The 13942-nt window shown below is 41.1% G+C and overlaps 1 protein-coding gene across 3 annotated transcripts in view; it reads left to right on the top strand.

Moving 5' to 3' along the window:
• SEPSECS (Sep (O-phosphoserine) tRNA:Sec (selenocysteine) tRNA synthase) overlaps positions 1 to 4246 on the top strand; it is a 40249-nt gene extending 36003 nt beyond the window's left edge. For 2 of the 3 annotated variants that reach the window (XM_012472413.3, XM_012472412.3), the window contains one exon: positions 7 to 4246. In XM_012472413.3, coding sequence (XP_012327836.2) covers positions 7 to 301 — 295 coding nt within the window. In that variant the 3' untranslated portion in view covers positions 302 to 4246. The remainder of the gene's footprint in view (positions 1 to 6) is intronic. The other variant, XM_012472414.3, reaches the window with a different exon arrangement.
• Positions 4247 to 13942: the final 9696 nt, after the last annotated feature.

Below are 13942 nucleotides of genomic sequence, written 5' to 3'. Positions count from 1 at the left end.
TTTCAGGGTTGTGCCTCTTGGGTCTGTGCAAACTGTGAGTGGCTATACTTTCAGAGGCTTTATGTCACATACAAATAATTACCCTTGTGCTTACCTCAATGCTGCATCAGCCATCGGAATGAAGATGCAGGATGTGGACCTGTTCATAAAGAGACTTGACATGTGTTTAAAGACAGTAAGAAAAGAACAAAGTAAAGAGAGTGATGACAATTATGACAAAACTGAAGATGTGGATATTGAAGAAATGGCTTTAAAACTAGATAACGTACTTCTTGACACACACCAGGATGCTTCTTCATGACATGCAAAGGGTTTCTTCTTGATCATTTGAAAGAAATGATAAAGCTGTAGTATAAGCAAGTAGTTTAAAGACAAGACTTGAGATTTTTGAATTGAGAATTTCATGGAGAATATTCAGTCAAGGAGTAGACTGTCATCTGAACTAGCCATTGATGATTGCTAAGTTTTCCATTCTTAGACTGCTTCAATCCTTGTGATCCTTAACAGGTTATAATATACAATTAGCATTTTTCTAATTGTTAGGGTATCTGTCAGTTAAGCCTCATGGCTCAGATAATTTTTACTAGTATAATGACAGTAATATTACCTTCAATTATTTTTGAAATGCAGATCACACAGAATTGAGAAAGGTCTCTTATGCTACTAGTTACTAGTTATTTGTTGAAATGTGTTAAGTCACAATGTGCCTGTAAAATGGACATTCCCCAGGGAAGCAGAGTCGAGGTATAAACTTCCATTTTGACCCAAAAGCAGTGGTTCTCAACTGGGTATGATTCACTTATCTGAACAGCATCTGTGGGCATTTTTGGTTGTCACAACTGGTGGGATGCCGTTAACATCTAGAGGATACAGGCCAGGGTGCTGCTCAACATCCTGCAATGCATGGGCAACTCCCCACAACAAAGAATTACCCAGCCCAAAATGTCAGCAGTGCTGAAGTTGAGAAATACTCCTCTAAAGTAGATAAACTCATCGAGTAAAGAGAAGTTTACCATAGCAACTTTAATTATTCAGTAGTACTTCAAAGAAGATAGCTTTATAAATGTCATCAAATATAGAGAATCTTAAGTGATAACTAGGGTCACAGGTTCTAAACATGTCATTATGGCACTGGTGCATTTTTCCATTTGGGTAAGGGAAACCATTATTCCACTTACAGTTTTTGCTTTAAGCAGCCTGTGTATATTGGTTAGTTTGTTCAGATGTGCACAGACATCATCAAAATTGGCTGACATGGGTATTTTTGAGCATATTTTTGCTAGGAAGGTGAAAATCACATAGTGTGATAAACAGATGTATTCCCCCCTTTCTGCCCATGCATTCATTTTTCTAAGTCTGAAATTCCAGACTTACTTGCATTAACAATAATTTCTGTTGTTAATTTAAGAAATAGACTGATATGTCATAGCCTGAAGAGTTACTGAAGCTTTTAAACATGCCACCATGCCAAAGCTATGTTTTTCAAAACCAGCTCTGTGGATCATTGTTCCTAAAAGGTGCTCATGGGGAGAAAATGTTCTGCAGACAAATAAATCTGGGAGCCACCTTTGCAAACCTGCCTGTTGGCTATTAAAGGCTCTAAGAATTGCTTCACTAACTAAACCAGTTTGAATATATCCTTATCCAAAGAGAAACTTATTTTTTAAAGTGAAGTATTTATTAACAGCCCATTGAACATACTTTTGAAAACACTATGGTAGAGAATGGTATGTTGCCTTCTGGGTTGCATTTTTCTTATTGATTTGCCATTGTAACCTATATATAAGAAAGGGATTTTCTGGTATTTCGGTGACATTGTGCATTGTCCCAGACTGTTTGTAAACATGAGCTCAGATAGATACCACTTCCTTTAAGGTGTAAGGTAGACTCCTATGGTCACTGGCTTGACCTTGGAAGTCAATACTGTTTTGAGATAAAGTTTTTAATTATGAATATCACGAAGTTTATTTTAAAATGGATTTATTTTATCTTTGGGGCTCAAACATTTAAAAAGTTTGCATAGTTGTAATAACTCATTTCAAGGGAATAAATACTGGATTAAAAAGTGGAAATTTTTAATGAGAATTTGGGACTAAATTGCAGAGCCAATAAAGCTGAAGAGTTGCAACCTCTAGAGTCAAGAAAAGGATTGAAATGATGTTGCAAATGTAAATGCTGGCAGTGCAGCTTACTACACATGTACGCCAAAATTGTTTTATAGAGCAAGTGATCTATATTGTGATCATCATTTAGCTTAAGAAAGGCCAGAGCTGGGAGACTCGCAAATGTTTTCTCATCTGCAGTATATCAGCAGTTCTTGGGCTTCAGCTGCTGAATAGATAATAATTCTAATTGAAGATAAATTACATGAACTCACATGTGAATGATAGATATGTTACAGCATATCATTCCTGATGCATAAAATCAGCTGTGGTTTTTATTATTAACCCTTTCTTTTTCCGTGGTTTTGGAATTCTTGCTCTATTCCTCCTGGCTTAAAATTTGACTCTGAGGTCATGCAATTCACAACAGTTTTCGAAGAGTTCTGTCTATTCAGGCTTTCCTTGGTCCTCACCCTAGTGTCATTTTCCCTTACTCCCATTTCCACATGTAAGTATTAAAAAGGATGTGTTTATTATAATTTGCTAGTACTGATTGGTAAGCCTCATAATTGGCTTTTGTTATATTTGCACTGTGACAAAGGCAGTGGATGATACGTTTCCAATCATTGCTGAAGATAACCTCTTCTATCTTCCTGAGCCAACTACCCTTATTAAAACTACCAGGTACAATTTTGGAGTTAGGTTTTTAAAGTCATTGGGCTATGGCAGTCTGCCTAGAAAAGAAAACTGAGAAACAGAATATTCTTTTGGTCTCTCCACAATGTGTTACTTACACGTGGCAGGGAAAGGAATTTTAAATCAAACCAATAGTTTGGTTCTTAGGTCCTCTGCTGATGAATTCTCACTCTATCAGGGAATGATATGTGACACCAGCCTTAGGAACCTGGTGTTTGACTGTAAATCTTTCTATTGAGCTTTTTATATTAGTTGAATGAAGTTATAGAATATGAATTATTGAATGCAGTTCTGTTCAGCCAATAGGCACTTGATATACAGAATGGTAAATTTAAATATAAATTAAATTTTTCTAATATTATGATCAGTACTTAACTCCATTGTGGTTCTGTGTCTTTAACCGCCTCATAATAAGAACTCTCACCGAAGACTGGGCTACAGAATGTGCTTGTATTTTTAGACTATGTCTGTGGCTTCCATAGATTTTAGTAAAATTTAAACAGATAATTTGTGTTTACTGCTGATGTTACTTTAATTTTGAATTAGCAGTTCATCCTGGGAGTTATATTCAAGTGTCCTTTCACAGAGGAAAATAACCAACAGCTGAAAACAACAACAATAAAACTGGTGAGTCTGACTCATATTACACTGGGAGAAAGTTTTTGAAATACATACACATTTGGTGTATGTAAGAGTTGGGTTTTCTTTTCCCACTTTCTGAGATGTACTAACTTCTGCCAGGCCCTTAAATGATTTTGTTATGTTTTGCATTTTTGAGGCCAACCTTATTTTGTAACTGAAAAAAAGTCCAGTTTTGCATACACAGAAGTTTGGTTATTTTAGAAGTCTCATAACCTGAATAATTTGATAATAATTGAATATGGTACTAATAGCTTTTTAAGAAAAGGTTCTATTAGTCAGTTTTCTCCTTGTCTGCCGTATTATGTTGGTTAAATGTCTCTTACGGCCAATCTTAGTAGACAGACCTAACACTCACTGCATCCTTTTGTGCCTTACTTTTTACTTTCCTTTTGCCCTTATGGTAGGTACACATGTAAGGTGGTAAGTTTAAGGCTAATGAATATATGTTTGTAATTTCCTTCTCACTATTCTGCATTTAAAGCTAAGGCCTTTGGCAAAATCTAGAAATGTTTATGTTGTTTTATTTTTTATCAAGTGGTGTCAACTTGAGAAATACAATGAAAGGCTATGCTTAACTGTATAACTGTGGGGATTTTAGCCACGAGATTATGAAGCTGATGTCAGCCTGCTAACTAACCTGTTTTTCCAAAAGGAAAAGATGTTTCCAAAAATGTTTTTGCTGTAGACTGTTTAAAAATAAAAATAAATTATATAATTTATTACATGAAATAAATTTTTAATAAGTCACCGACAGTACATTATTTTACCTAATCCTTACGATAAATAAAATCTGAAAGTACAAATAACTGACACTAAATTACTTGCCCATTTTTGATTCAGTCATCAGTATCAGCTTGTCGAGAAATCAGCAAGGAAAGTCATACCTATAATGAGAATCGTGAGTCATGGCCGGGGGCTAAATTATTTAAAAAAAAGAAGAAGAAGGAAAGAGACGATATTCCAGCAACCATTTTGCAAACGTTGTATTGACTGTAGAGAGTACTTAGAAGCATTTAATCTTTTCTAATAGAAATACTGCCTTTTACTTGAAAGTAGGTTTGTATCAGTTTCTCCTTTAGATTTCACATCTAAATTGTGCTACTTGAATTTTGCAGATAGTTGCCTTTGATTTGGAATTTGATCTCTGCACTGGCACTTATTAACCATGTGAGGTCACATATTTAGCATCTTTGAATTTCAGTATCATCAAATATAAAATGGATACAACCTTATAGGATTGAAGATTAAATGAGATAATATATGGTAAAGTGTAACTCAGTACCTTTGCATAAAGTACTTACTGTTAATAACTGCTATTATGCTTTGCAAAAAGCTATACCCGTCATAAGTTTTGCTAGACTTAAATTTAAATGTATTCATTATTCAGTAGAATTTTTTTTGAGGGGGAGTCATTAATGAATTTTGTCAGCAAATTAATTTAAAAGTATGTAGTTGATTTTAGATGACCATTATTTTTTATTTTCAGGGTTTTTCTATTTTGGCTTCTATGGATTTTTTTTTAGTTTTGCATTTTTGAGAATTTTCTTAAAAACCATATTTAAAGTGCATTGATTAATTACCTGAAATTTCAGATTACAATCCAGAAAAGATATACAGAAAAAGTTTATACACAATGACTTCAACATTGATTATATTATCTGGCTAAAATTTGTGGTATAATAGGCAGATGGGCAAGCATGGCAATTGTTCAGTATATTTAGCCCTATTCTTACATGACTTTATAGTAGAATAGCTGATCATGGCTCCCAAGTGGGTATCTTTAGCAGACTTCTCTCCTGAGCCCCACACTTGTATGCAGCTGCCTAGTCAACATCTTTTGCGTGTCTGATGGACATCTTAACCTCCACATGTCGAAGATGATTCCTTGATCTTCTGCCCTAAAAATCTGTTCACCCACAGCCTTCCTTACCTCAGCAAATCACACTTCTCTTCAGTTGCTTAGGCCAGAAACCTTGGAGTAATCCTCCACTTTTCTCTCTCCCATCCTACGCCAAATCCATCAAGAAATCATGTTGTAGCTAGTTACTAATTTATCCAGAATCAAGTCGTTTCCCACCTGCTCTGTAGCCAGTCAGCTCTGAACTCCCAGTGTTTCTTGTCTGAATTATGACAGTACCCTTGGTTCCCCTGGTTCTACTCATGTCTCTTTACCACCTTTTCTCACAGCCAGAGTGATCCTCTGGAAACATAGGTCCTGTCACATGTCTGTTCAGACTCCTGCAGTAGCTCCCATGTCACTCAGAGTATAAGCCCAAGGCCTTGCTGTGTCCCAGAAAACTCTACAGCACTGGCCATCGTAACCACTCCCCCTTCATCTTTCTGACCCGACTCTTCATCCTTAACCCCCTCCATTCCAGCCAAACTGGCCATCTTGCTGTTCCTTAAAGGCATGCTTAGCCTTAGAGCCTTGGCTCAAGCTGGTCCCTCCACCTGGAAATATCTCTTAACCCAGATGCTTGGCTAACTCGCTTCCTTCGTACTTTTTATCAACGTTCTCCCTTTTCAATGAGCTCTACCTTGACCTACCCTTTTTAGTGCTGTAGCTGTCTCCCCCCTCACTTAACATTGTGTAAAAATTGAGGGTGGGGCCTCAATTTTAGGGTTTGTGAGAATCATCTGGAGTTAAAATGTAGATTCAAATTCTAGGTCTGGGGTGGGGCAGCATCTCTAGCAAATCCCTAGGGCATGCCCGCAGTGCTGGCCCATGACACACTGAGGAGCGGACAGAGGTCCAACATACCATTCATCTACATATTTATTTTGTACTGTTTGTCTCTCACTCTCTGGCTATGGCATAAACTCCACTGAAGCAGAATCTTTGTTTTGTTCACTTATGTATCCCAAGCACCTAAACAGCACCTGGAACATGATCGACACTCAAAGTATTTATTACATGAATGATTCAGTAGGTATTATTAAATATTTATATAACTATATATGAAATGCCATCACATCTGATTGAAACTTCTCAGTGGTTTTCCATCTCTCCTAGATTAGGGCTCTAAAAATTTTACTTGGGTGGTAGACACAAAAGAGGTTCTGTTCAGATCTTGCATAGAAATCCTCTACCCAGCTGCAAGGAATATGCTTAGCTGACAGCCTTCCTGCTGTTACCTCCTTCAAGGTTAGCTCAAACCTGTCTTTGAGCCAAAGTCATGGCCTTCAGCCAATTTCTGAGCAAGGCCCAGGTACAAGGGCCCAACCATTTCCACCCAGTGCGGCTCTGGAGCACCCTGCTGGGCTGGCAGACACTTGGTTGGGTCTGCATCCCAGTCCGAGGGCTCCCCCTGCCCTCGCCTGCTTTCCCCCTTTTCTTTTTCAGGTGTTAACTCCTCAACAAACCGTTTGCTCTCTTAACTTTGCCTCAGTATGTGCCTCCCAGAGAATTCAACCTTTGATACCCGTGGCCAAGAAAATGAGCTACACTCTTCTGCACACCTTTCTACCCGTTTTCTCCCTTGCTCTAAACATGTCTACTAAACCTGGTTGCACCCACTTAGTAGTATTCCAGTGACATCAATCCTCAGTAAGCTTCATTAGCCTCATGAATCTTTTCTGTGTTGGCTATCACAGATTATGCCATTGTTTTAGCCTGGCATCATTTTTTAGCTGTTTGATGATTTAAAATACTAATTACTGTTTTGAGGAATGGTTCCTGACTTAATGATTTATCACACCTTTGATAAGTGGTCCATGTGCCATGAGAAGGTGAATCAGTTAGTTGTTGAGTGACCAACCTTCAGGAAGAGGTTTCTCCCAGGAGCTACAGTGATGACAAAGTGACTTCAGCCCCTGGCTCTGCCACTTAGTGACCGAGTGAAACTGCACAACTTAATTTTGACTCATCAGTAAAATGGGGATAATATCTCACAGGATTGAAATAAAGATCAAATGGAAGAATCTATCATAGATAAAGTATCTAGCAAGGAGTCCCGTCTATAGCATGTGGTTTGATAGTAGCTATTATTAAATAAATCTTATTTTAAAAAACTGAAAAAGATCTTCAATAAAATAGCACTGAAAACTGTCTTTGTAAAATGTAGTTGTGTTTGTTGGCCTGATTTTTATTAAATCCTGTTCTGATAAAGAAAGAAAATGAAGCCTGGAACCCTCTTCAGAGCACTTGGCTTCAGTGGCCTTTTTGGAGATGGCCACTCGCTCCCCTCCTCTTGGCTCCTGCCTGACTTGCACTGTTGGATTCATTTCTTTGTCTTAAGGCTTTTTTCTCCTGTTAAATGCAGATGCCTCAGGAAATAGATAACTGCTATTTATCCTTATTAGTTGGTGACATCTTACTTTGGATGTATTTATCAGATGTTTCCCTAAGAGTAGGCTTTTTGTTTAAAAAAATTTTTTATTATAGGAACTTTCAAGCATATACCAAAAAATATGATGATGCCTAGTATCCATTCATCAGCTTTGGCACATATCAAATCCAATTTTGTTTTACCTACACCACCAGCCAGTCCTCCCACCATCACTTTAAGCAAACCTCATCATCATTTCTGGGTGTAGCTCACATTTCAAAATGTGTCACCAAAGGAAAAGACTCATTTTGGTTTTTTAAGTCACAATACCATTATCACACCTGAAAAATTTAACAATAATATCTTGATGTCATAAAATATGCTGTCAGCATTCATTTCTGTAATTACCTTTATTTTACCTTTGAGTTGGGATCCAAATAAGATCACCTAAGGGTAGATTTTAGTGGAAAAAGGGTAAGAGGAGGGAATCAGGAAGCATTAGGAACCAGTGACAGTTAGAGAAGTACAGAGAGGGGAGATTGAAAGTGTCTGTCTGAGACTTGAGACAGTGTTTGTTTGTTTGTTTTTTAAACAACTTTCCCCTGGGTTAATAATACTGGATTTACAGGAGATGTTCATACCTCCACACAGGCTCCCAAAGATCTTTCAGGATGCTGGAGAAATTACAGTTTAACATGCTTCAAGTTTTGCTGGTTATCATGAGAAATGAACTTGAGTCCACACTGGTGTGTAATAATTCACTTTCAATGCCAGCTTTCCCAATGTGAGGCTTTAAGTTAGAACCCCAAAAAGGATTAGGCCTGTAATGTGCTGGTGGTGGGGTGGTAATCGTCGTAGCTATATAGAGCTATCTTTTATTCTAAAATGGATTGAAGACAAAGCAAACTATGCTGGGCTCCTGCCAGCCCAGCTCAATGAGCTGAGAAAGCAGAACGCCATCTCAAAATGGGTGTTTAGAGCAAAGGGGAGCAGAGAGGCACCCCTGGGTTGGAGCAGAGGAGCTGACCGTGGTGTTCCTATTGGAAGAGTCCACCTGATTCACTTCAGGGATCACAGAGACGAAGGAGCTTTTGGGAGAACTTGCTTGAGACCAAATCAAAAGCTGAGAGAGATCTATTCCCACTCCTCCTCCAAAAAACTTGGTCATAGGCAATAAGTGGGTCCTTTACACCGCAGTGGCAGAAGGTACTTTTCATTGGAAAACTCTCAAACAAACCAAACCAGACCTCTCCTTGGAGAAGTTAACCTGGAAGTATGGGATCCAGTGTCCCTAGGAATCCATTAGTCTAATGAAATTCCCCATTTTAGCTTTCCCAGGTAATAAAACGGATTCGGAGAGTGACAACCCAAAGCCACACAGCCCTTTCAGGATGGCATTGAGGCAGGTCTCAGGCTGCAGCCAACAATGACCCATGATAGCCAGGGGCAGATCTGAAGGAGGTAGAGAAAAACCTGCAAGACAACATCTTGATCCAGAAAACGTTTTCCCGGTTTTTGGATCAGGTTTTCTGTTGATTCCCTATAAAATGCATCGATTTGTTGTTTCCAGTGTCTCTCTCACCACATCCAGTTGATGTACTGTTCGTTCTTGCCTGGTGACTCAGACCTTCCTGGGGTGGGAGAGGTGGCGGGGGTGGCAAGCAGGAGCTTTTGAAGATTAATCCCTGCAAACTTTTTTTAAAGGCCAGTAAAAACATTCATCAGTTTTTATCTTCTAATTAAAAGCAAATGGACCTTTTTAACATTAGGAAATTCAGCATTTTTTGGGTTTACATTTATGATCATTGTCTATTTTCCATTTATTCCCATCTATTTGCAATAAGTGTATTTTAGGGCCAACTTGGTTTATGCCGTTCCCAGGAAAAAAAAGTAAAACTCACAACCAAACTGCTTTATAGATCCATCCCCATGGAGCCCAGAGCTTCCTAGGCATGAAATTGACTGACGCACACAGAGGCAGCAGGTGCGGGGCCACATGCCACTTGCCGCCTTTTTTTTAGTGTGTGTTTATAATCAGTAAATGGCTGTAGATGTTTAAATGGTTGCCTAATACTGATGGAGAGCGGATGCCATTATAACTTGAACTTGTATTGCCACACAGATGGTGGAAATAAACATCCAATTCTGCACACAGTTTTGTTTGTTTCTCACTTTTAAAAGATCAGCTGAGTGTCAGGCATCCATGGTGCCAGAAGGGGGGCTGCGGCTGGGGGTGGGGAGTGATAGGAGAGCTGGGCTGCTGTCGGTTCAGGTTGGCTTTTGTGCTGACAGTCAAAAACAGCAGGTTCCCTTGTAAGTAGGAGGAGGTTCATGGCATCGGTGGACTCCACTCCGGAGTTACCAGGCAGCAGCTCCAAATACTCACAGTCACCCTTCTCCATCACAGAAGGATTCCAGCCCTAACCCTGCCTGTTGGAACTCTTGCCACACCTTTTCCTCCTCCCTTCTCTTTGTTAAACACCTTGATAAATGGAGCTGGCTGGACACAGTGGTGACCTCGGTTTCACCCTCCTCGCTTCCCCTGCGTGTCCCTTGAATGACCATTGATCTCCTACATTTTGTGGGACCTTAGCAAATATTTCTTGAACAAATGATCAACTGATTTGTTCACACTATAGAAATAACAAACAGTGTTTGATGTTAACCTGGTCCAGAAATATTTGTTTTAACAGATTTGGAATAATCATAGAAATGAATCTCTGTGAAATTTTGCCGGTCAGTGAGCAGAAAAGAGCAGAGTGAATTTGGGGACAGGGAACTCTTCCTACCTTAAAATTGCCTCATGGTTCCTCACACCTTGGAAAGAAGCCCAAAGCTGGGAATCCCCTGCAAGCTATTTCTCTGGGATGGAAGACACTGGCCCCAAATGTAAGTGTTTAAGAGATGAATCCATGCTTCAGGGTCAAAGAATACGCCCCATGGGGGAGCAAGGGGCACAGGGTTTGTGACAAAGGCCGTTCCTAACAGGCGTGGTCTGTTTTATTAATGAATCCTGCAAAAGCAAGGCAAACCCACCCCCACCTCCTCCAGTTGGATTCTCTCCTTCATACCAGCCCTCTTTCTCTGAATCAAATAATGCACTAATCCTTCCCATTTCTGTAGAGTGCTTTCTGGATTACAAAATACTTTGATGTACATTATTTTGTTTTCTTCTTCTGACAGTTTTTGGAGCCAGGCAGGGCATGATGATTATCCTTATTTTGCAGTTAAGCCTCAGAGAAGTTTGGTGACTTCCATGGCTTGGCTTGTCTGGCGCCATTCTAAGGGTAAGGTCTGGAAACCCAGAGCTCACAGCTCTGACACCAGCCTTGGAGCCTTCTTGGAGCACTGAAACATGGGGTAGGAGCCTTTGCTTTAGAGCAGGGGTGGTCGGCAAACATTTTCTGTAAGGGGCCAGGCAGTAAATATTTTAGGCTTTGCTGGCCATACCATTTCTGTTGCAACTACTCGAAAGCAGCCACAATCTGTAAATGAATGGGCATGGCAGTGTCCCAATAAAACTTTATTTATGGACACTGACATTTGAAATTCATATCATTTTCATGAGTCGTGAAGTATTCTTTGGATGCTTTCCCCACCCCCCCAAATCTTCGAAAAGTGTAAGAACCATTCTCAGCTCATGGGCCATGGAAAAAGAGGCGGCTGTTTGGATCTCGCTCACGGGCTGTGGTTTACCAACCCTCCTTCAGAGCTGGTTCTGCTGTTTATCAAGTGTGTAATCTTGGATAGGTTCCCTGGATAAACCTCAGTGTCTTCAGCTACAAGATAGGAAAGGTAAGGAGGAGTTCCTCCATCAGGGACTGGGGATGCCATGCAGTAACTGTGAAGTGTTCAGCATGACATGTAGATGACTCTTGGGAGTGGGAGGTGTCATGATAAGATGATGCTGAGTCCCTTGAAGTTGTTTGTCCTCCCAAAATATACTGTCACTGTACAACCTCAGCCTTTTTTGAACCTGATGCTAGTGAAAAGTTGAGGGAAATCCAAACATGCTATAGGACAGAAATACTTTTTTTTTTTAACCAAAGAAAAGCCTTTTTTTAAAAAAATAGCAACTTATCAGGGACAAGAAATGACCAAACTAAATGAGAACAGGCTGTGCGTTGAACCTGCTGATATGAAGCCAGGGCAAGGTGCTTCCCCACTCTGGCCTCCTTTTCCTCATCTGTATAATGAGAATTTTGGATCTGGTCCTCTTCCGGGTCCATCCACCTCTAGCACTCTGTCGTGCCAGGTGATAACCAAAACATCTAGATCCAGGATTCATGTCTGCAATGCTCTTGCTGTGCTAGCGAGGCCCTTGCCACCAACATGAGATCACACCTTGGTGTGATGTCCTTTTATACCTCCCCACAGGATCACTGGAGCTTCCCTGTAGGGGTGGTCCTTGGGCAAGTCTATCTCTCTACACCTCAGTTTCCTCATCTGTGAAATGGGAATAATAACGGTCTCGACAGCATGGGATTGAGGGGGAAAATGAAATAGGATGCTAGGTGCAAAGTGCATAGCATGGTGCTTGGCATGGGACAAGCATTCTGCCAAGGCCGACGAAGAGCTCAGTGTTCTGCATGTCATTGGTGCCTGCCTCCATGCTCAGGTCCTCAAGAGACCTGTGATGGTCTTGCCCTTGATCTTGGCATTAGTGTTGGTGATGGCGGTGAGGAATCACCTAGCAACCAAGTAGGACCTTTTATTCCTGAGGACTAAGGAGACTGTGAACTCTGGGAATCCTCCACTCCTAGCACCCAGAGGACTCAGCCCAGGCCAGAGGTCATGATCTGTGGGGCTCTGGCGGTCAGCAGAAGATGCCAAGATGGAGCAACGTGGATGATGACCGTGAGCTCAAAAAGCTGCAGAGCAGGATCCAGGTAGGAGCCAGAGTCTGTCCACTCAGCATGTGTGAACATGGCCTAGATTTGCCCAAATCCAGCTCCCTGCTCTCCCCTTTCAGAAGCAGAAGCTTGTGACTTGGCACCTGTTTCTGGAACCCACTCTGGCAAGCCTCAGAAGATTTTGCACCTTGAGCCAAAGAGGATACAGGGCTCTTGGGACCCAAGAGTCTGAGTAGGGCTCTTGCCCTCCCTCTCTGGTCTGAAGTTTCCCATACATCAGCTGGAACCTTCACACCTGCCCAGAGGACTGCTGACTCCCACTGACGGTGGCCACAAGGTGACAGCTTGTGTCCTGTGAGGGTGGATGGTGAGAACCATCTGGTAACCAAGCAGATGAAGTCCTGGGGTGATGAAGTCCTAGGAAATAAAGAAGGTTGGTCTTATCCTTAGCCATCCTCACTTCCTTGGATCAAGTCCCCAAAGTCGCCACCAGAGCAGGCCCTGGGCATGGAGGGGATGACTGATGATGGTGTCATTGTCAAGGATGGAAGAGTGGCTTCTGCCTTGCACCATGCCCCTCTCCTGAGCCAGCCTCCTTCCTACCTTTTGACTCCCACTCAGGCAGTAGGCACAGCCTTCTAGAGTCAAAGCTGGCACAAATCAAAAGTCAGCTGGCCTGCAGGGCAGTGAGAACCCCCAGGGCGTGGGTGGAAAGGGCTGAAGCTGGCTGGACCATTTATCTATCTGTCTGAGATTTACTGAGCACTGGCCAGAGACTGCTCATTTTTTCTCAATATTCTCTCCTGTCCCTGAGAACCCTAACTGTGAGAATAACGCTGCCATTCCCGGTGGGGTAAGCTTCCTAGCTGATGTAACTGTGCATTAAGGTTAGACCGATGAGATGTAAACTGAATTATTGTATAGAACTGCTAGAAAGTTTCCCTAAAAGAAAAGTAGTGTGCCTTTTTACACCTTTTTGTTTCTTTTTGTTCCTGACACAGAATTCAGATGTGATGGCTGGAGCTGAAGCAACCATCTTGGACCCTGAAGTGTCTACTTACACTAAACCTGCTGCAGTAGAAAGGTGGAAGGAGTCTGGACCTCTGATGATGACAGTTTCGCAAACCTTTTCCTGGGGTGTACACCTTCAGACACCTCTTATTCTTGAGAGGCAGATAAACTGCTCCCTTTTAAAGCCACTGTTGTTTTATCTGTTACACATAGCCAAACTTGATCCAAACCCAAAAATGAAAAACATGATCTAAACTAATTCAAGTCCCTGCAATGTGACAGACACTCTTCAAGGTGGTGGTGACCCAGCAGTGAGGATGGTCACCAGCATGGTGACCATGGTGTCTGCCCTGTGCAGCCACATTCTAGT

Source organism: Aotus nancymaae, unplaced genomic scaffold (assembly GCF_030222135.1).
Source record: "Aotus nancymaae isolate 86718 unplaced genomic scaffold, 86718_ANA_hifiasm-v0.15.2.pri h1tg000006l, whole genome shotgun sequence".
Lineage (NCBI taxonomy): Eukaryota > Metazoa > Chordata > Mammalia > Primates > Aotidae > Aotus > Aotus nancymaae.
This window is presented reverse-complemented; position numbering and strand designations above follow the sequence as displayed.